The following is a 23,765-nucleotide window of genomic DNA, read 5'->3' as shown; positions in this document are numbered from 1 at the left end:
CACTATACTTTATTCGCTGCTTGTGATAGGGCCTCCTCTACATTAGGGATATCAAATGCAGATTGGGTGATCACTTTGCTGAACACCTCTGTTCACTCTGCTAGCGTAACCCTGAGCTTCTGGTCGCTTGCCACTTTAATTTTTCATCCCACTCCCTCTCTGACTTCTCCTTCCTACGCCGTTCCAATGAAGCTCGATGCAAGCTCAGGGAACAGCACCTCATCTTTCGATTTTGTGTTTAATTTTTTTTTCAGTTCATTGTGGAGTTTTACTTGGAGCTGGTGTACTTGGTCACCGCCTTTTTTCCCTTCCGACACGGCGTGCTTGGCCAGTTCCCCGGGCAGCAGCAGGCGCACGGCGGTCTGGATCTCCTGGGAGCTGATAGTCGCCTGCTTGATGTAATGGGCCAGGCAGAAGCCTCACCCGCGATGCGCTCGAAAATATCGCTCACAAAGGAGTTCATGATGCTCATGGCCTTGGAGGGGATGCCAGTGTGAGGGTGAAGCTGCTTCATCACTTTGTAGATGTAGATGGAGTAACTCTCCTTCCTCGGCTTCTTGCCACCTTTGCCTGGTGCTTTACTCAAGGTTTTCTTGGCGCCTTTCTTGGGAGCTGCTTTCTTGTCCTCAGGCATTTTCAAACTCAATTTCAGACTCATCTTTCGATTACACACTTTCCAACCTTCCCAACTCAACATAGAATTAAACAACTTACAACCACTGCTCCTATTTTCTTGGACAGCTGGTAATGGTTCTAATGTTACCATTTACACCTCTTCTAGATCAATCTTTTGTTTCTTTATTTGTCCCATTACCACCCCTTTTAACTTTGTAACAACATCCCTTTCATCATTTAGTCACTCCTGCCCTCCACCCTATCATAGACCTTCCCTTTTGTTTTCCTTCCACCCTTTTCTCTGGCTTTGTCCTTATTTACAAACTGTTACATCTCTAACTTCTTCCAGTTCTGATGAAAGGTCATCGACCTGAAACGTTAATTCTGTTTCTCTCTCCACAGATGCTGCCTAACTGAGTGTTTCCAGCATTTTCTGTTTTTATTGCCTAGGCTCAGGCATGAAGAATGACTTCGATGAATCACCGGAGGCCTGCCGACTTCCTCGGAATCGCAACTAGGAAGAAAATTGGAAAAAAAAACAACTATAATAATGAATTTTAAAATCTTTTTAATCCTAAACTCACATGTTAATGTTTAGCTTTATCTCTCCACCAGACGGCATCAGCGTTCTTCCATTAACTTTCCCTTTCCTCATGCTCGTTAGAAATAGTGAGAAGATAGTTGTGATATTAATCTTGTCCCGCAGCTATCAATAATATAATATATTTGCACGATCAATGAACAGGGTTTATTGTCTGAGAGCTGTGTGTTACGGTGACCTTAAATTCTATGTGGTTGCTATTAATTGATTGCTATTAAAAGGAAGTATGGATGTGCCAGTGATTGACAAGTTTAGCAGCCAATAGAAAAGTAAATGTTTTTTAAAAAGGCGTGGACGTGCGACGAGTAAGCCAGTGGGGTGAGCAGAGGGCGTGTCCCCGAGTCCCGTGTGGATACATTGTGAGCGGGGAGAGTTACAAAGAAACAAAAGCAACTGAGAAAAGGAGTGAGCGGCGAGACAAAGAGGCGAATCCCGCGGCAGACACGCGTTCACCCCGGGCAGTGAGTAACTACTTATTCGATCTACCCTAAAAGTCTGTCTATTACAAATTCAATTAATTACAAAGACGGCGCTTTCTCTTCACCTACACGCCGTTAATTACTAATAATGAGTTAATTACTGGTAATTACGTCATCAGCTCTTCTAGTGGTTACTAAATTTAATTGTTTTATTATGAGTTGTTTTTTTCACCCCCTCTAAATGCCAGCTATGAATAAGGACAGAGTATTTCGGAAGCTCTTCGTGGGTGGGTTACCGTATCACAGCAACGAAATATCCCTCAGACGGTATTTCCAGCGATTCGGGGAGATTGAAGAAGCAGCAGTGATAACGGACAGGTTGACCGGACGATCTCGGGGATATGGGTTTGTGAGTGTTTAATGTTAATTACAGCAGGGCCAAATGGCCTACTCTCATACGTTTCTGGAGGGAAAAAAAAAGGGGGGGGGGAGTTGAACTATTTGATGAGAAGGTGGAACGCTGGGGTTGAAATTAACCAAAAAGGGACAGGTTTGTTGGGCCAAAACTCCTCGCTACCCCAGTGTTGTCCAATAGAAATTGCTGACTAGCCACACCGTTTTAGCCACATGCATTAATTTTAGTAGAAAACGCCTTGCGTATGCTCTCACAATACAGGTAAATATATTTTCTTAACAAATATCTGCCACCATTCAGTAACCAAGGAAGTAAAGCAGTTACAACTGCCTTCAGTCCTACCATTTTACCAATAAATGCACAAAAAGGTTAAAGAACGCATGCATACACATGAGTATTGAGATCACATGCCCAAGGATAGTGCATATTACTCAATTTCTATTTACTAATCAGAAATGCAATTAGCCACAAGTGGCTAATATATTGGACAGCACTGCTCTAAAATTCTCCATGCACTAATGAATATTGTGTAATACTGGTCATTAGAATCATAGAAAGGTTATAGCACGGAAGGAGGCCGTTCAGCCCATCGAGTCTGCGCCACAAAAAAATAGTTGAAACCATAAAAAAGCAGATCATTTTGTAAGTAAGCAAACCATTCTGTATTAGCAAGTCCCACAAACAGCAGAGATGAATGATCAATCAATTTATTTTTGATGGTTATGCTTGAAAGAGAAATGTTGGTCAGAAACTGGAAGAGCTCCCTGTTGTTCTTTCAAAAGTGTTCTGTGACCTTTTTAATGTCCACATGAACACATTTAATGCTTGCTAGTTTAACTGGTACTATTTGAAGAAAAGCAAGGAAGACACATTAGTGAATGAGTGATCTCATGAGATTATTATAACTGGCTTTTATTCAAAAGTTTATGATGCATGATGTCACCTGTGCCTACTATCATTGTAACAAATTTAATGTGTGGCTCTTGTTCCTCCCAAAGTAATATGGTTGTGAAGCACTTTTTATGCAGCTGGTGCCCCTTTAAAGTTGTCCTTTTACAATATGCTGACTCCATTACAGTAGCTACATTCATCTGTATTGTCCAGTAACTTGAGCTAATGTCATTTTTCTCTGAAACCAAAAGTGGTGCATAACACACCCACCTGTAGGGGCAATCAAGTTTTGTCCCTGAATCAAGCTGACCTTGTTTGAAAATGTCTGCGCATGTGTCTGAAATACAGGCTTGCACAGAGTGATATGGATGCTGGAGCTGGGAGCAACAATACTTCTGGCAGTGAGAGTAAATTAGAGTTTTGAAAGCCAGATTACATGTGCTACAGAATTCTTATAAACAAACATCACCGGGAAGAGCTCTGTTTGGCCCAACTGGAAGTAGTTCCTACTGGTCTGGTACAAGTCTGATCTAATGCCTATGTGTCCTTTTTATGCTTTTCAATTCTAAACTGCGACTTGGGCCAGATTCAGACTGATTTCTACACAATTTAGGTTGAAGGCAAGTACAACATTATACTGACTGCAAGTGACCAGTCCAAATATAGAGCTCAGGTTCTATCTTCCTCTGGCGAAGACTGAAATGCCACATCCTACCTTCATCAGAACTACCTGACTTTAGGGAAAGAGCTTGCCATTCACGACCCCTGGGTGCCCCAAAACGCTTCACAGCCAATGAAGTACTTTAGTAGTGTAGTTATGCTGTAATTTAGGGAAACACAGTGGACAATTTGTATGCAACAAGGTCCCACAAACAAGATCAGGGGGTGCGAGGTATAACTGACTTTGCCTTTATTATTCAGAAACAGCAGCTTAAAGCTGAATGACAAGCAAACACCTGGAGACGAGTCGCAACTTATTTTTCTGCCACTCTAGTATGGGCTTATCTTGCCACCACAGTTTTATTAGTTACTGCTACAGAAGAGTCTTTAGACATTTGTTACTAAATTCTGTGTTCTTACTCTCGAGTAATACAGCAGACATAAAAATGTGGAGGGCACATATAATTGTGTTTAATGAAAAATTAGTTTGTTTTCCACCATGAGAGATTATATATAACATCTGTGGTTTGGCAAAGCTTACTGAACACCAGTTATTCAAGGATGCAAACCCAGCAGTTGAGAATAGAGCCGTTTGATCAAGGACAACAATTGTTAAATGGTTTAATTTTTAATATTTGCATAGGGTCACTGGTTATATACTGGTGGTAATCTCACTGGTTTTCCTCAAGTGAAGGTCTCCCGTGAACTCCGTGAGGAATAAACCTGAGACAGGCAAACCAAATAGTCAGTCGCAGTGATCCAGTAGCCTTGTTGTTGCCCAATGCTGCAAATAAGATGGTTGTAGTTTGAGTCCTGGATATCTGACTTTGTCACAGTTACAAAGTTCTCAGCGAAACTTGGAAGTTGAAGCAATAAAATCATTGAAAGTTACAGCATATGCAGGCCATTCTGCCCATCAAGCCTGTGCGGGTGTTTTTCTCTGAGCCACAAACTCCATAATTCCACTCTCCTGCTTGCTCCCCAGATCCCTATGGTCCTGTTTTCAAAGCAATTCTCTAATTCCTTTTATAAAAGGAATTATGGCCTCTGCTTCAATGACAATTTGTGATTGAATGGCACACTTCAACTACCAATTGGATAAAGACATCTTTTCTAATCTCCTTTTACTTCATTGTGATTAACTTTAAATTTGGGCTCTTTCATTACTGTCTTTCCAAGCAATGGAAATAATCTGTCTTTATTTTCCTATATTACAACAGTGACTACACTTCAAAAAGTACTTCATTGGCTGTAAAGTGCTTTAGGAAATCCCGAGGTCATGAAAGGCATTATATAAATTCAAGTTCTTTATTTCTTATAACCTTTCATAATCTTGAAGACGACCACAAAATCCTTACCTTCTCTAGTGGGAGGGGGAAATAAGTCTAAGTTCTTAAGTCTGTCTTCATAACTGGAACCACTTGATCTCCAGGAATATATGATTTACTTTGTCCAAAACCCTACACAATACTCCAACTGCAGCCTAACTAAGGTCTTGTATAAGTTCAATATTATCTCTTGGCTTCTATATTCTGTGCCTCTTCTGTTTGCCTTTTGTATGGCATTATGTAGTTGCACTGCCATCCTTGATTACTTATGTACCTGCCACCCAGGTCCCTTGACTCCACTTAAAATCTTACCACTTAAGATGCATTTTCTTTCCAAAAGATAGTAATTCACATTTTTCTACATTGAACTGCATCCGCTCATCCTTTGAGCCCATCTACTTTTTGCAGTCTTCACAATGTTTGCCACAAATTGCGATTCGCCCCAATTTGGTGCGATTGGCTAATTGTTCCTTCAATGATGTATTAAGCTAACTGCAGGTCAGCCACATAGGTTGTGAGCTGGGAGCGTTTTCTTGTGAATTGTTAACCAGTTTCAAAAACGTTAAAAAAAAATTGTGCTTCACTTGTGCAAGAAGCGTGAGGCAGGCTAGATGAGAAGAGCGCAGAGCTAGAGGGATTTTGTAAAAGTGCTTTGAACCATGAAATCTGAAGGATACTTGTCCGAACAGCCAGTTGGCACATGGCATTGCTGGATCAATGCATTGTGCCATGTCATGCCCACAAACCCTCACATGATGAGCTAGTGATCAACTCAAAATGGTTCCCAACATCACAGTTAAGCTTTTTTTCAGGTATTCGAGTGTGGCACTGTGCAATATATTTGAAGTGAAGAAAGGTAGTTTTACAGGGAGAGAGCACTGCAGTGTAATCAGTTTTAGAGTGCTCTAGCAAGGAGCTGGCATAGACATGATGGGCCTAATGCCCAGCTTCTGTGCTGTAAACTTCTATAGTTCAGCATAGGCTTGGAAAATCTTTGATCTGTGCTGAGTTAGCCAGTGCCAGCTAGAGATTTACAATCGATGCTGCTCCAAGAGGAAAATTAACCAGAATTCCTACTCTTGATCACTACTTAGTAACTTTGGTCCCCAACCCCCCCCCCATAGAAGTGTGTTTGTGTGGATATTGAATCAGTTTGGATGCCCATTATGATTAATTAAATAGCCTGCTGACACTCTGTCCAGGTTTGCAGATGAATAACCACTTGGATGAAGTACTGGAGGATAGTTGGCGTTCATTGACCTCTACCTCAGCATGAGTTGCAGACGTCGAGAAACAAAATAATAGGAGAAACTTGAGAATTTTGTGTTTTGATTATCACTACTGCCGAACAATTGCTGTCACATGACTTTTTGTCTTTTTAAAACTGATCAATGAATTTTAGATCTGTGATCCCTTAGTTTCACTCTCCTCCCTAATATTTTTTTTGTGGGTTAAATTGCAGGTCACCATGGCAGATTGGGCTGCAGCAGAGAGGGCATGTAAAGATCCCAATCCCATTATTGATGGAAGAAAGACTAATGTGAACCTTGCTTATCTTGGGGCCAAACCACGCACAGTACATTCAGGTATGTTTGAGTCCTTGGGCGTACTGATTTCCTGCAAGAACAAAGTGGATTTGACTTGACCTGGGTCATGCTTATAAGCCTTGGGTCTGACCAATCTTTCAAAGCTCAAGAGGCAGAAAAAAATGTATCCTGACTACCACCAGTTTTAAATATAGTGCTGGCTGATCACCTCTGTGTAGGATATTTTCCTACATTAATGGCACTATCTAATGCAAATTTTTGTTCTCCTATGGTATTGCTCACTGGTAGTCTGGGGCATAGTTTTAATGTTCAGTTGTAAATGTAAATCTGTCTGTCCATGTAAAGTCACTGTTCAGATATTCTGTGAGGAAGTGAATGGTTTAAGCCCTAACATCCATTAGAGTTCAATTGCTGTTTGGTGAAGACATTTGAAAATTGCCTTCCACCTCTACTCCAGGTAGCAGCGTCTGCCACCTTTGCTTCAAAGGTTGGCAGTGCTCTTGTGGATTGCGCTCATAGTAGCAGCAATGTATTTGCTGCACCCCAGTTTGTTTAAAAGCCAAGTCTAGGTGGATGTAAAGAGGTGCTTGAGATGCCAGTTTGCCACCTTGCCACAGATTTAAGTTTGCTACAATAGTTTATTTACAGGGTAAAAGTTCAGAGGTAGGCTGGGTACATAGGGCAACAGTGGATGAAACCCAATCTTGGTAATAACTGGAAATGCATAGTGTTAACAATAAGATCCATGTTGGTATTTTAAAAATTAGTGTTGTGTCCCTAACTGAGTGCCATTTAGCTTAAGCAAATTTAACAGGTAGTAGAGCACAGTAGACTATGCTTTCACTTTCACAATTTATTACACAGGCGAGTAAATAAATAACCATTTTTTTAACTGGGTGTAGTTGACACTAGCACGGCCTTATTTATTGCCCATCCCTAGCTACCCTGAGCAGGTGCAGACGGGCCTTCTCTTTGAATTGCTGCGATCGTTGTGCTGATGATTATTCCACAATGGTCTAGGGTAGGGAACAGGATCAAGTAACTCTATGAATGAATTGTAATTTATCCTGCCAAAAGAAATGGACTGCTAGTTAGATCCCAGGATTTCCATCCAGAGAGCCTGGCTTTTAAATCCCAACCTTAATTGATTTTTGAATTTGCCCAATCTTGCTGGTCAAGTTTTGTTCAATTCTCAGATACTGTTCTAGAGTGGCCACTGTTTGACATGTCAGATGGGAGGAAATATCTGGCAGGGTCGAATACCAAATGCACAAGGTTATTATTGAAAGATCATGGATCATTGCTGGCAGTAACTTTGGAGAAGTCCCTGATGCAGTCTGTAGCCACCTTCCTAACAAAAGGAGGAAGTATGAGTGGACGGGAGCTCAGGAGAAAAATCTGCCTGTAACCTTTTGCTAAAAATCTGTGTGTTCAAGAAGATTCAGTGCTTGTCTGGACTCATTCAGTTCTACTTTCATATTTTACATTCTTTCTGGATGTAATTCAGTCAAGCAGTTGAATGCTAGAAAATGTATCCCCTGAATCTGATGACTTGTGCTGTGGTATGGTTCCATGGGATTAGCGGCAGTCCAGTACTTCAACCAATTGACTCTGCTGGCATGTATGAGCATAGTGTCAACAAGCTATCTGATCATGGTGGGGGAGGCATCATAGTTGAACCCAGTTCTGTAATTGCCAATGTCGCTGGATAATGATCAGGCACAGGAGCTCCATGTGATGATGTACTACATAATGTCTGTCGAAGACTGAAAATTTATCCCAACTGAGATATTTATCTTTGTAATTTGGTTGAACCCTCTCGGGCCTGAACTCTCAATCTCCGTACTGTAACACCTTTTTTTCTTTACTTGAATGTCAGGGGGTCTCGGCCTGCAACACGTTCACTCAGCTCTGATGCAGAGACCATATAGGTAAGTTAGCATGTTCCTTTTTATGCGCTTGTCGAAAATTTATTTCAAAGTTATGGGACTGACAATACAACAGAGTCTGTTTGTGTCAATAGAGAAGTGAATATTTTTTGTTTAATGTAAAATCTGATGTCACTTGAGAAGACTTGAACACTGGTGCCATTTAAAAAGAAAAGGGCAACCATAACAATGTATGTGTGGATTTTATGGTTCCTGAATAGAAATTGGGAGAACCATGTATTTGCCAAGATCACAATGCATAAGAGTGGTGATGGTTTTGAACGCTACTGAGTTTCCAAACTTGCCCACGCTGATTTTTGGGGAGGTGCTTAGCAGAAGCCCGATTCCTTTCTCTCCTCCGCCATCTTTCCCCCCCCCCCCCCCCCAGGAAGAAAAGGAAAATCTGGTCAGCCTTGGTCATGTGTGGCTTTGAGAGACCGGGGTGGAGTTAACAGAGGCATTTCGGATCCTTGGTAAACCTATCCCAAGATGTTTGGGAAAAGCCAACATCATTTTAAATTTTTTATTGTGCCAGTGTTCTCCCCTTATCCTCTGAAGATGTTGACTCCTATTGGAGTACTGTTCCAAGCACTGCCAGTACCTCACCCAAATGACTATGTGTGCACCTGGACGGTGAGTGTGGGGAGTATCACCACCAAGTCCACTTCTGAGTGCCAACCTGGGCAAATTTCCGCTCCCTATCCCAGGGCTGCTGAGGCCAATTACAGCACCCCTGCTGCCACCAGGCAGTTGGGCTGCCCTCATGGATCGAGAACCTTCTGGTCTGGGTTGCATGTTTCTTTGTGCCATTAAGGAAATTTGGGTTTGTCTTGCTCTTAAAGAATAATATTATTGAGGTGCATTATTCTGCTCCCATCCCTCACTTAGTTCCACAGTAAAGTGTTTTTTTAAAATCTACTTCTGCCTAGTTGGAGATGTATTCCTTTCCTTGTGGACCATTTACTGTTCACTCAGCTGATGCCAAGCCCCTGCTCTGTCAATCAATCCAGGGCAGATATGGCAGTTTAACAGGGATCCAGTGCTGGTATGGAACCATTGGGTCACCATTTGAAGATAAGACACCTTCTCGTCCCCTTTCGGGCTCGAGTCGAACAATACTGAGATTGGTGAGGCCCCTTGCGTCCAGGGAAGTGCTTTAAAATAAAACCCGAGGATCCAAACAATTTGTGTAGTACACTGTGCACCTCGTTCCCAGCATTAGTTACTGCGTGAGAACGAGTTTCAACTTTGGAGAGCAGCCGATAACAGTTTGGGAGAATTTATTCATGACATTTTCTCACTATATGGATACTGTTGCCCTGCTTGCTAAAATGCAAAGAAAATCTATAAATATCAATCTGGAAGGAGCTTTTTAAACTGGATTTGATGATCGTTCCTGTGAAGCATCATGGGACATTTTACCAGAACATAAGAACATGAGAAATAGGAGCAGGAGTAGGCCAATCGGCCCCTCGAGCCTGCTCCGCCATTCAATAAGATCATGGCTGATCTGATCCTAACCTCAAATCTAAATTCATGTCCAATTTCCTGCCTGCTCCCCGTAACCCCTAATTCCCTTTACTTCTAAAACTGTCGATTTCTGTTTTAAATTTATTTAATGATGTAGCTTCCTGGGGCAGCAAATTCCACAGACCTACTACCCTCTGAGTGAAGAAGTTTCTCCTCATCTCAGTTTTGAAAGAGCAGCCCCTTATTCTAACATTATGCCCCCTAGTTCTAGTTTCACCCATCCTTGGGAACATCCTTACCACATCTACCCGATCAAGCCCCTTCACAATCTTATATGTTTCAATAAGATCGCCTCTCATTCTTCTGAACTCCAATGAGTAGAGTCCCAATCTACTCAACCTCTCCTCATATGTCCGCCCCCTCATCCCCGGGATTAACCGAGTGAACCTTCTTTGTACTGCCTCGAGACCAAGTATGTCTTTTCTTAAGTATGGACACCAAAACTGTATGCAGTATTCCAGGTGCGGTCTCACCAATACCTTATATAACTGCAGCAATACCTCCCTGTTTTTATATTCTATCCCCCAAGCAATAAAAGCCAACATTCCGTTGGCCTTCTTGATCACCTGCTGTACCTGCATACTAACTTTTTGATTTTCTTGCACGAGGACCCCCAGATCTCTTTGTACTGCAGTACTTTCCAGTTTCTCGCCATTAAGATAATAACTTGCTCTCTGATTTTTCCTGCCAAAGTGCATAACCTCACATTTTCCAATATTACTTTTGAAGGCGCTATATAAATGCAAGTTGCTTTCTTTTTAATTATTTGTTTTTAACAAAGTCAGAAAAAAAAAAGTATTCATCCAGAACATGAGTGTTATATGTAGAGTAGCAAAAGGAATCTGGATTGTAGAACTTTTTTTGCTGCTCTGACCCAAATTCAATACCTGAGTGATCCACCCCTGCAATGGATCTCAATCTTGGTGTCATTATCCTGGGGCTGAACCAAAGCATTTGGAGTTCTGGTGGTCTAAATGGCGCCTGGCCTCACCTCCAGAATTCATGTCACTCCTTCCTTTCTACTGCAGTTCATTTTCACATGCAAGTTCCTTTACTTGCCAATGCTGTATGGTCTAGCACAAAATGTCTTAGATATCCGCTGTTTTTTTTTCCTGCCAGAGGGCTTATGTTGAGGTGATAGCATTACACAGTGATTTGTCTTATGGTACCACTGATTTCTGTGGCATTGCCAGCTGTATAAATGGGAAAAGTTGCATTGAAACTGCAGGAATCCATTGCTGAATGGATTACAGATTAAAGCTCTTCACTTCAACATAACTGTTATCTTTCGATTCAAGCTCCTGAAGAGAGAAGGAATTGAGATGTATGGCGAGGCAGCAGGTAGAAGTCCAGCTATGAAAAAGTGATGGTCTTGTTGGCTTTTTGTATTCCTAAAATTTGTGTTTCGATGGGTCAGAATTCTGACCTTTGTAGTTGGCTGGATTCTTGGGATTGGCTCAAACAGTCCTGATGTACCTGGGATAGAGATGGGGGGGGGGGGGGGTGAAATTAGCCAGGCTCTTTGCTCCTGATTGCAATTCATCAACTTGTGCTGCAAATTTGTGTGTTTGATGGGAGGAGGATGTTGAGTAAGAATGGGATCAGACTCCAGTATAATGTTATTGAACTGCCTGCTGACACTTGGGTCTAGAAATTCTTTTGACCATGCACCTGTTTTACAGGCATCAAATGGTCTCCTGAGTGTACAACATGTTAGTAAAAGCTCCAATATTGGATTACAGGGCCTGTGCCTGAAATGGGCATTAAGCCCCCTATTTGCATATGCAAATACCGGTTTTGAGACCCCCCTTCCCAAAATTAGGCTGCCCTGAGCGCAGTGGGGCCAGGCCTGCTGCATTTTAAGATACCCATGTCTACATAAGAAATAGGAGCAGGAATAGGCCATACAGCCCCTTGCGCCTGCTCCGCCATTCACTAAGATCATGGCTGATCTTCGACCTCAACTCCACTTTCCCGCCCAATCCCCGTATCCCTTGCTTTCCCCAGAGACCAAAAATCTATCTATCTCAGCCTTGAACATATTGAACGACTCAGCATTCACAGCCCTCTGGGATAGAGAATTCCAAAGATTCACAACCCTCTGTATGAAGAAATTTCTCCTCATCTCAGTCTTAAATGGCCGACCCCTTATCCTGAGACTATGTCCCTTAATTCTGGACTCTCCAGCTAGGGGAAACAACCTCTCAACATCTACCCTATCAAGCCCCCTCATGTGGCCTAACCAGTCCATAAAGAAACTGCTGGAGGCCACAAAAAAGGTAAGTTTAAAACAAAAAAATACTTTCCTGAATGTGGGACCAGGAGGAGCAATAGTGCTCCTCCCAGCTACACAGCAGTCCTAAAGACTTGCTGGTCCCTGCACAGCCTTCCCACCCTTCCTCCTTTCCTCCCAGGATCTACCTGAGGGCTGCTTCCAGGGAGGCAGCTGTCCCAACTTTGTCCTCGTGGAACTGGCGAGCTGCCTCTGGACAGCCAATTGATGTCAATATACTGAGGAGGCCCGATTTCGGGTGAGCCGAGGTGCCTCGGGCTTCTGTCGTGCTCTGCCTATTTCAGGCCCATAAATGGGCCAAAACAAATACACCCCTCACTGTCTTAGCTCATCTGAAAAATGGCCACTTGGATGGGGTACAAGACATCTGCTGGTATGTGTGAAACATGAAACTGTATCCCAGCATGAAATCCTTCAAAGGCGGGGGTGGAGGGTGAGAGATCCATGTAATTTCAATCAGCACCTTAAGACTGCTAACAATCTCTCCTCCAGAATTGATGTCTTCTCTCTAAATGGAAAACAGTTTTATAAAAAATGCACCTTTTTTAAAAAGTGTGTTTTACTGTCTAGGTAAGAATGTAATTTTCTGAGTTTGCGCTGGTGACCAGAACCCCTCCTGCCAGCAGCATCCCGTGGCCCCAAGGCCTGTAATTTTATTTTTTCCCCCACTCCCTCCATTATGGTAATTGTAAACAATTTTACAACACCAAGTTATAGTCCAGCAATTTTATTTTAAATTCACAAGCTTTCGGAGGCTTCCTCCTTCCTCATTTACCTGAGGAAGGAGGAAGCCTCCGAAAGCTTGTGAATTTAAAATAAAATTGCTGGACTATAACTTGGTGTTGTAAAATTGTTTACAATTGTCAACCCCAGTCCATCACCGGCATCTCCACTCCATTATGGTAATATGAGCTGCCAGTTGGCATGGTTTCCTGTCATCAATGTACACTCAAAATTACCCCCAAAACATTCTTCATAATTTAGTGCTGACGGCTCAACATTGGAGCAATATTTTTGCACCCAACATAAATGGTTTTGAGCTTGGAATTTTCCTTCAAGCATACAGGCTACGCCATCTGATTACATCAACTGCGTAATTTACAGCCACACTGCGAGACTCGTTCGTGCCCAGTTTAAGTAATTACATTTTTAATGTCCTACCAATGCCAACTTCATTACCCCTTTATTACATTTCAGGTTGTTTTGATGCTATATTAAATTTTTATTTGAGATCAAATTATTAAACCAGCAATTGTGGTAATCACAATAAATTACGCACAGACAGATGGGCACCAGTTGTGGATTCTTTAGACCTCTGAAGAATAGTGAAGCAAAATTACTGAGAGATTTCAACAGAGTAACAGGATAAATATATAATTATTTAAGTATTGAATAGTTCTGTTCTTGCCGGGCACCGCTATTATATCTCGTGATGTTTGAACTCATAATTTAGACCAACTGGTAATGGTAATATCCTGTATTATAATGCGTAATTATTTAAAGCCATTTTTAAGGGATTAGATTTGGTATTATTGCTATAAGCAGTTACTTCACAACCAGAAATGATTGCAAATAGCATGGTCAGAATACCAAATAGAAACAATCCACAATCACGAACAAATACGATCAAGTTTTTAAATAGTCAGACATATTTGCACAGTGAGTTCCCAAAGTCGAACAGTGCTGTGGCAGGGTGGGGGGGGGGGTGCAGTGGAGGGACGGTAAATGAAGTTAGCAACGGAGATGCTCTTTTTTACTCCCTCTGCCTCCTTTTCTGAATGTGTTGACCTGCTGAGATGAGGTTCCACGAGCACTGGCAACCCTGTTGTATCTTGTCCAAAAGGTTGTTTTTCGTACACAACACTGGACAGGCGTGTTTGATTCTTATGGGTCATTATAGCTGAGCCTGATCCCTTCTTCACCTGACAGATTTAAGGTGATTGGCAAAAGAACCAAAGGTGACATGAGGAAAAACTTTTTTACAAAGCGAGTGGTTTGGATCTGGAATGCACTGCCCGAGGGAGTGGTGGAGGCAGATTCAATCATGGCCTTCAAAAGGGAACTGGATAAGTACTTGAAAGGAAAAAAATTGCAGGGCTACGGGGATAGGGCGAGAGAATGGGACTAGCTGGATTGCTCTTGCATAGAGCCGGCGTGGACTCGGTGGGCCGAATGGCCTCCTTCTGTGCTGTAACCTTTCTACGATTCTATGACAGCTTCCCACTTCCAGCAGGAGTCACTGGATAGTGATTGTGTTAATCCTAGTCTATTTCTCTCTTTCCCCTCCCCACTCCAACTCTGGGAACTGACACCAATTGTAGTGCTCCTCTGCTGCTCCAACTGAGATCTGATAACTCGGCAAAAGTCCAGGAATCAAACCTCAGACCCTCCTGGTCTGGCTGGTTTAGTCCTATAAATGGAGGCATATTTACCCTTGACTGTCGAAGGAGCTATGTCTCACTTTCATCATAATGACACACATAGAAAGAAAACTTGGATTTCTGTGGTGCCTTTCATGTTTTCAGGATGTCCCAAAGCATTTCAGTCGATGAATTACTTTTGACATGCCGTCACTGTTGTGTGGGCAAGAGCGGGAGCTAGTTAATGTGTTCTGATGTTGTTTGAGAGAGAAATGTTGGTCGGGACATCAGGAGAACCCCTCTTCCCCCGTTCTTCAAATAGTGCTATGGGAACTCTTGTGTCCACATCAACAGGCAAATGGGACCTCAGTTTAATAAGTGAACTGAAAGATAGCACCTCCAACAATGCAGCACACCTTCAGTACTGCACAGTCCAGATTATAAGCTCAAGTCCTGGAGAGGGGTTTGAGCCCACATCCTACTGGCTCGGGTGAGAGTGCTACCATTGAGCCAAGCTGACCATGTATAAAAGTGATGCTGTGACAATACTGACAAGTTATTACACTCATAATGCCAATACCTTTTCTAATAAACTCCTGAAATAAGATTGATTTTGTACTCTGTTTTATTATACTCCTGTAATTTTCCTTTGTAATGTTCAATATTGGGAATTTACAGAAAATAACTTCTTAGATTTTACATGATATGCATGCATTTAAAAAAAAAATCCTGCAGAAGATGGTCAGTGCTCAAAAGATTAACCTTAATTATCTTGACCCTTTTCCAGTGTTGCACCGTACCTGATCCCACAGACCATCCTTCAACCTGGCCTGGTGCTGCCCTCCACTTCGTACCTGGATTCCAGTGTAGCGTTGTATGCACAGTACCCTGCCTATGAACATCTCTACCCAGCCTCCCCTCATTACCCCAACCCTGGCTATGCCTACACAATGCAGCTTCCATTACAGACTGGAATTCCAAATCAGAGCCTGAGCCAAGGCCAGCATGAGCCACCAACATTGCACACAGCTGGCCTTCAGAGACGATAGCATTGTGCCTGCTTTCGTGTAACACTGGCTGAGGTCTTGAATGCTAACTCAAAGGAACTTCTAACACTGCTGGGTTCATACCTGTCAACTGTACCAATTGGAGCTACTGCTATTGTATTGGTATTGAGAATACTACTTTTTTAATTTTCTTACAGGAAAAAAAAATCCATCCAAAATAGAGGAAAATGCAGAATTTGGTTTTGCTTCCTGGGTCACTTCCCTCTTTCCCACCCCTCCCTCCAGGGCTCTTGGAAGTTAAAACACTTAAGTGTTTCTATTCTTTTGCCTTTCCCATCTGAAAGGTGAGCATGGAAGTGTTTTGTATTTGGAAATGTGAATTTATTATCTTGTAGGTTCACTCACGAAATGGCAGGTGGGAGTGGTGGTGGTGGGGTGGAATTTAAGGGGCTAACTACCTGGTGTTGGCTAAAGTCAGCTGAACATTCTGAGGAAGTTCAACATCTCTCTTGAACTGAAAATCAGTCACTGGTAAATGGGAAGATGTAATATTTCTGCTGTAATCTGGCTAAATTCTGAAACATTTAAATGCTTACATACAGATCAAGACTTCTATATTAAGGGATTGTTACATTGCAATTCCATGCTTGGCTCAGGATTTTTATATAATTGGAACTTTATACTTTGATCAGAATTTCTATATTGTGGGAGTAGTACATTTTGGAATTCTTTTGCTTGGATCGGCTATGCATCTATCCAGACCACTGTACCTGGAAAACAAAGTTTAAGTAATTTATGAAATCGAGTAATCAGTCAATAGTGTTTATTCACTTCCTGTAAGTACTTGTACCAGGAATAGCTGAAATGAACCTATTTGAATGCTGAAATGGTTCTTTTTTTGCTCTCTAAACATTAAATTAAATGGAATATTTATAAACATAGAAAGTTAAAAAGATATTGAACTGTCATTTTCTTTGATGCTAGGGATGTACAAAATGTTTGCAGTGAATTTCCGTTAACTTTGTAGCTGATAATTGCAAGTTAAATGCATGCAGCTCTAAGAATTTATTGTTTTGTAGAGATAACCTGATGTGAATGGAATTTAAAACTTGAATCCTGTTTGCTGCGGTACATCTGTGTATCAACATCTTTCCTCACAGCAATAGAATGTGGCTTCATGCCTACAGTTTCTGAACTAATTGTTTGTTTGGAAGAGGTGAGAAGATGATGCCGACAAGAAGCAGAGAAATCCGATGCATAGGTGTTTTCCATCCTTTGGTTGCAGGGTATCATTGTGCTGTTCTGAGATAAGGTCCCCTGACCAACTATTGTACCAAGCAATACTAAATGTTAAAAATCCTAAAGAGGATTTATATAGCTCCCTTGGTAAATATGTTTAATTGAACCCTCTAAGAGCAGAAGGCCCCACTCTGAATTAGCTGATCTTAGCCAGTCTCCACACAATCAAATGCTTTGCCAATATTCACCTAAGTTCACACAGCAAGAATGGCCACTTGGGTGGTGTATTGGAGGGTGATGGGAATCACAGCCTAGCATAAGGAAAGAAAATTGGAGTTGGCAGGGAGGATTTCTTAAAAGCACCTCTTTCATTTTAGCGTAGTGTTTATTGATCGGGTCCTATTTGTGGTTCATGTGGATTTAGTTAATCTTAGCCAGCGGTGGAAGGGGAGAACAATTCTTTGGCCTCTTTGCCCAAGGATTAGGATGACAAAAAAAATTAAACAGGGACACATTTCTGTTGAAGCCTTACTGAAGTGTCATGTGGAGGGGAGGGTGAAAATGCTTTTTGTGTGTTTTTTTCCATTTCTTTCTTTCCCTCCCTCCTACCAAATCATAATTTTTAAGTCGCCTTATAATTGCTGCATAGCATCACAAGAAGAATGGCCACTTTGGGCAAGGCACGAGACACTGCCAGTACCAGTGCATCTGTATGAGGATCCAGCATGAGGCTATCCAGTCCCTTCCTGATCTTGTATGACTCTTGGAGCTCTGCCTTTTGATCAGTCTCACCAATAGAAACAGTTCATCTACTGGTGGGTTCTTGGTTTTTAAAACAAATAATATAATCAGCCACCAACCAAGAGAATTTTAGACCATGTTCCAAATTCACCAGCAAACTTGAACCTGTCCATCTATGCTTCCTCTAACTCAGCTAGTTTCCTCAATCCAAAGCTACTACCTCTTCACACCCACAGTTGCAGAGAGAGACAGCAAAATGTAGGGGGAAAAAAAATGAGGGGAGGGGAAATAAGAGCAGAGATGTGAAGGGGGGAGAAAGAGCAATTTAGAATGCACATGTAGTACAACATTAGTATCTCAATAATCCATCCTACTGTTCCAAAGTGTTATTTACCTAGTAGGCTAGGAGGGAAGAAGACTATTTGCTTGCAAAATATGAAAACTACGACTTCATGCTCACAATTCTGGGTTGAGGTCAAATTATACATGGAATATGATATACAATAGACACTTCAAAATCATTAATGTAGCTACAACAATAGAGCATTGTACTTCTATGAGGCCCATTTTCAAAGTCTATGGAAGTGTATGTATTTTTCTTTTTTCCTTCCCATGTTGTGCCCTTATTTATGCTCTTTTTCCTTCATTTATTCTGTCGTCTAGCTGGCTTCCTCTACTTTAATGAGCACTATTTACCAGTCTGGGCTGGGTTGAAGGTGGTTGGGATGATATGGTACTTTGAGGTTCATTGTGCATGTCCAGTCACATCAGTCAAGGATGGTGTTGACTTCCTTGGTGGGCTGAACCATAGTGTCCACTGACTGAGAACAAAGGGTCAAATATGGGGAGACAATAGGGGGAAGAAAAACGCATACACTTCCCCAATAGCTCCACAAATTTAATAAGTTTGATCCACAGCTGAGTCAACCGATCTCAGCAAGGGTGGGAGAAGAGGTGCTACAATTAACTGTAGCGAGCCTGGAGGGACAATTGGGCCTGCGTTCCCTTGTTTTTTTTTCATTTCAAAATATACTTTATTTCATTGAACTTTGTGTATCTTTAAATTCTATGTAAATATCACAATTCCAAACCAAAATACTTCAGATTGTACACAGTGATCTCATTACAATTCAAACACAGTATTTCTTATGACTTAGTGGTGTACAATACAAGGTGGGGTGGTCTTACACGGTGGCCTTTCCCCATGGAGCCTTTGCGTAGGTAGCACCTCTCCTTACTGCGCCCCCCAGCATGCATTCCTGGACCTTGGAGTGTGCCGGTTGGCAACACTCGGTTGTGGATGGTTCCTTCAGCTGGAAGACCAGCAGGTTTTGGGCGGACCAAAGTGCCTTCCTCATGGAGTTGATGGTCTTTCAACTGCAGGTAATATCTGTCTTGGTGTGCATCCCGGGGAACAGCCCGTAGAGCACAGGGTCCTGTGTTACCAAACTGTTTGGGATGAACCGGGACAGATACCAACGCATCTCTCTCCACACCCTCTACGCGAAGGGGCAGCCCATCAGGAGGCGGAGGACGGTCTCCTCCCCGCCCGCAGCCTGGAGGGTAGCTCGCAGTGGCGCTGAGGTTCCATGTGTGTTGGAAGGACCGCACTGGGAGGGCCTTTCTCACCACCATCCAGGCTACATCCTGGTGCCTGTTGGTCAGTTCCAGTGACGAGACGTTCTGCCAAATGGCATCGACTGTCTGATCGGGGAAGAAACCGATCGAGTCCATCCTCTCTGTTCCTTTCATGTCATCCACTGTTTGACGGTCTTGTGGTTGAAGGGTTCCTCCTCAGGATCTTCATTACTTGGGACAGATGGTGGGGAGAAATGGTCCAGCTTGACGGGACATCTTGTGCCTACTCAGCCAGTGTGGCCAGACCTAGCCTTCTCAGTGTGTCGGACAGGTAGAAACCCAACATGTAGTGACACTTGGTGTTTGCGTACTGGGGCTCTACATACACCCTGAGGCAGCCACACACAAAGGTGGCCATCAGGATCAGAGCGGCGTTGGGAATGCTCTTTTCCCCTTTATCTGGGATCTTGGACATGGTGGTCCTGCGGATGCATTCTACCTTGGACCTCCAGACAAAGTGGAAGATAGCTCGGGTGACTGTGACGGTAGAGTTGTGGGGAATGGGCCAGACCCTGGCCATGTAGAGCAACACTGCGAGTACCTCACACCTTATCACCAGGTTCCTGACGGTTATGGAGAGGGAACGCCCAACCCACATACTAATCTTCTGTTTCGCCTTGGCAATCTGCTCCTCCCAGTTCTTTGTGCAGGCCAGGGGCCCCCCGAACCAGATCCCCAGCACCTTCAGGTAGTCGGACCTGACGGTGAAGGGGACAAAGGACATGGCCTCGCTTTTATTTTGGTTCACTCTAGCCCCCGAAGCCAGCTCGAAACGGCCGCAGGTGCGCATCAGTGTATGGACCAACTGCTGGTTGGAGCAGAAGACGGTGACGTTGTCTGTGTACAGGGAGGCCTTCACCTGAGAGTCTCCGCTGCCTGGGATCGTCACCCCGCTGATACCCACGTCCTTCGTGATGGATGCAGCAAACTGCTTGATACAACATATGAATGAGACCGCAGAGAGAGGACAGCCCTGCCTGACTCCCGATCTGATCGGAACGGTCTCTGACTCCCACCCGTTCATTAGGACTGTGCTACGGACGTCCGTGTAGAGCAGTCAGATCCAATCGCAGATTCCTGTGTTCCCTCGTGTGATTAGCTATCCAGTGCCGCCTGCTGGAAGTGCATGTTTGTGGATGTTGGGTGAGGACAGTATTGGACTTAGCTGTACTTTGCTTTGGTCAAAACGACTGCTCACATATGGTCATGACCATTTGGATGACATAACTGTAGCACATGAAGGAAATTAAAGCCTTCAAGAGAGGAAAATTTATTAGGTGGATTAAAAAGGAAAACAAATACATGTATAAATGTTTGTAACTAGTGAATAAAAATGTACAGTAAATAGGTACTACATTTATCATGAACTGACTTGTAAAAATGTGTCCTCACAAAGTGAGAACTGGGACTGATAAGGTCTGGTTTGGCCTGACTGACCTGAGATAATTGTAGTTGCCAAATGCATGTGAATTGTATTTGACTAACAAATGAAATCAGTTCAGAAAACTATGGAGATTATCTGCCTTTTGTATGGTCATCTGCATTCTTTAAATCCATTCAAGGGCTCCCCCAGGCAACTGCACCACTCCTATGGTGCGATATTGAGCAAGAGGTGTTTTAGATATAATCCTTGGTCTGTATTTGTTGAGCCGACTGCAGAAAGTCCAGAGATCGGGAGCCTTAGTGCCCCAGGTTCAGGGAGGGAGAAAAAAACCTCAATCTCTGATTGCCATCTCATCAGTACTGCTGGAAAGTGAATGTGGATGGATTTTGGGCGAGGTCATCCCAAAGCGCTTTACAGCCAATGAAGTACTTTATGAAGTGTAGTCACTGTTGTAATGTAGGAAATGTGGCAGCTAATTTGCACACAGCAAGATCCCAAAACACCAATGTGATAATGGCCAGATAATCTTTTTTAGTGATGTTGGTTGAGGGATAAATATTGGTCAGGACATGGGGGAGAACGCCTCTGCTCTTCTTCGAAATAGTGCCATGAGATCTTTAACATCCACCCGAGAGGGCAGACGAGGCCTCAGTTTAATGTCTCATCCAAAATATGGCACCTCTGACGGTGCAGTACTCCCTCAATACTGCACTGAAGTATCAGCTTAGATTACATGCTTAAGACTCTAGAGTGGGACTTGAACCCACAACCATCTGACTCAGAGGCAGGAGTGCTACCAACTGAGCCATGGCTGAATTGGGTTTAGGTCAGCAGTGACATTCACCACTATCGTGCAACACCCTCCTGAACGCGCCTAGGTGCACACATATGGAATGGCCACTTGGTTGAGATACTGGAAGGCTGATGGCACCCATGGAATTAAACCCTACCATGAGCCTGTGATGGATGGGGAAAAAGTTTAATTCCACGTATAAATGATGAGGGTATCTCCAAAAACAGGAAAAACACTGGAAACTGCATCTTTTTTCCTACTTCTGCTTGGAGCAGCAATACAACAGGTGCAACCATTTTAATTTGAGGCCAGCTTGAAGCACAGAAACACTTGATGTTTTGAGCTATTAATTATGCAGACAGCATAACTGAAATCAGGAACTCAATGTCTAGGCATTGTCAACATGGACCCAGATCCTGATGTGCTATGACATGAAGGTGCTGCAGCTCTATTCCTCCTGTGTGCGATGCTTCATGACTGCAATTGTGCATAATCTGATAGGGCAGTCAAAACTCAGAGGGTTAAGCGTGCCTATTTGATGGAGTGATATTCTTTCATTCAAAGTTCAATTCAGGGTTATGTTTGGAATTGAGGTTATACTATTTGTATTTGGGTACGGTGCAAACAAACAAGGCAAGCAACATATCATTTTACAATGAGCTGCTGTATGGAGGTGATGAGTTTCTATCTCAAACAAACACTTTCAGTGTCGTTTGGGTGAGACCAATTGTAGCATCCCTATTGTCATCCTGGCTAAGATCAGCTAATTCAGCACATAGTGAGTGTCAGAACCAGGACCTTTATGTTCTATTTTGCTCAGCTATTCACTGGATAAACTTGCTGAGCCATTTAGGAGAGCTTTCCAAAGTACTATTAGAGCAGCTGTTTTCCGGTGACAGTATGCCATATTTCAGTTATGCCAATCTACTAAATTTTATGATCTAAACCCAAATAAAGAGAATTGGACAACAATGTTCCTATCAAGCTTTAAATAACATTTTAAGCAATGCATGGCAACAGCTAATTGACTAAAAATTAAAAATTGATTCATGCTTGGTTTGCCCAAAGAGGAGCTGAGTCATGCAGTTTAGAAAGGTGTCAAATTCAATCCCTAGTCAATAAGGAGTTAGCTAATTTTAATAAGGGTGCAACATTGGCCTTAGGGCTAAAAAGGGAAAAGATCAGTCATGGTTCTGGCCTCTGACTGACATCCGGTGATCACTGGTTGAAAGTGTGCATTGGGTGAGGACTGAATAAAACGACACTGTAGTGCTCCCTTCCCCATTGTCAAATAACTTGCCTACACTCACTATCCAGGCTCACACATGAAGAATCATTTTTTGGGTAAAGTACCAGGGAAGAGCCGGCATCCATTAAACTATATCTCAGCGTGAGCTGTTGCCTTCAGAAGGGGAGAGAATTTGAGAGAAAACTGATTTGTATGGTGGTCTGCTGGTGAAGCATGTTACTTCACTGATAATGCTGAGCAGAGGGGCAATACAATGCACATTTTATTATTGATATTTCCCATACTGAATTCCCTACCTCAAAGAAAGCATATGAAGAAACAAATTCCTCCTTACCAAGAAAGAAAAAATTGGGACTGAAGGGTGTCGCATTTGTCATTGGATTTCATGCTGTCTTCATATTGCACTGTCATTGCCAGTGCCAAAAGCGCAGCGTAATGCTACTCATATTGGCTGGAATTAAGAAGCAAGACCACATCTCAGAGATGGATTTGCATTGCTTTAGCTTTATGTCCTAACCTAAACCTTAATAAATTTTAAAAAAAACAAGGGACTTGCCTCCAGCTGTCTTCCACTATTGGTGGAAACAAATTAATGCAATTTTTGAACAATTTCTATAGTTGTCCTTTTACACTGGAATATGTTATAAATTCAACTGTGCTATTTGTGAGTTCATAGAGTTTTTTAACATTCATGTAGGGAAAATGCTTGCCAGATCTGTTACTACTCAAAACAGTGGTTTGTGTGCTGCTAACATTCAGTGCCTGATTATCAGTACTTACATCTCTCTGTTGTGCACTGCAGACTGAATATTTTTTTCTGACAGACTGATCATTTATATTATCTCCATTTTTGTTGTAATCTTTACATTTTCCTTTGTGCATTTGGTTTCTTGGTCTTATTCAGTATTCTGCTAAGTGAGTTCCTCATTTAAAAGGATAGCTTACTTCTTAGTTCTTCATATGGTGTGCTCACAATCCATGGTTGTCAATTGTAAAAATGTTCTAAGACATTGTTTCTTTAGAATTTTGTCTAGATCTTTATCTTTAAAAGCAACCGTGTGCCATAATTACATCAGTGAAGCTAGTTATTTGATACCCAGACACTACCTGAATCATTAGTCTAAATT

The 23,765-nt window shown here is 42.5% G+C and overlaps 1 protein-coding gene across 1 annotated transcript; it reads left to right on the top strand.

Annotated features, from left to right (window-relative positions):
• The first annotated feature begins 1,375 nt into the window (after positions 1-1,375).
• Positions 1,376-20,694, top strand: LOC137342567 (RNA-binding protein 24-like). Its single transcript, XM_068006530.1, has 5 exons — positions 1,376-1,677; positions 1,884-2,044; positions 6,392-6,515; positions 8,356-8,407; positions 15,375-20,694. Exons 2-5 carry the CDS (start codon positions 1,886-1,888, stop codon positions 15,634-15,636), a joined length of 597 nt encoding a protein of 198 aa, XP_067862631.1. The 5' UTR covers positions 1,376-1,677; positions 1,884-1,885; the 3' UTR covers positions 15,637-20,694.
• The last annotated feature ends 3,071 nt before the right edge of the window (positions 20,695-23,765 follow it).

This window comes from Heptranchias perlo, chromosome 26 (genome assembly GCF_035084215.1).
Source record: "Heptranchias perlo isolate sHepPer1 chromosome 26, sHepPer1.hap1, whole genome shotgun sequence".
NCBI lineage: Eukaryota > Metazoa > Chordata > Chondrichthyes > Hexanchiformes > Hexanchidae > Heptranchias > Heptranchias perlo.
The sequence above is the reverse complement of the archived record's forward strand: the minus strand, read 5'-3'. Positions and strand labels throughout refer to the sequence as shown.

What these genes read in the sequence shown, in the direction of transcription:
- LOC137342567 (XM_068006530.1), top strand. Translation starts at nt 1,886, where the DNA reads ATGAATAAGGACAGAGTATTTCGGAAGCTCTTCGTGGGTGGGTTACCG. An exon ending in ACCACGCACAGTACATTCAG is followed by an intron (nt 6,516 to 8,355) that starts GTATGTTTGAGT and finishes CTTGAATGTCAG; the next exon opens with GGGGTCTCGGCCTGCAACAC. An exon ending in CTGATGCAGAGACCATATAG is followed by an intron (nt 8,408 to 15,374) that starts GTAAGTTAGCAT and finishes ACCCTTTTCCAG; the next exon opens with TGTTGCACCGTACCTGATCC.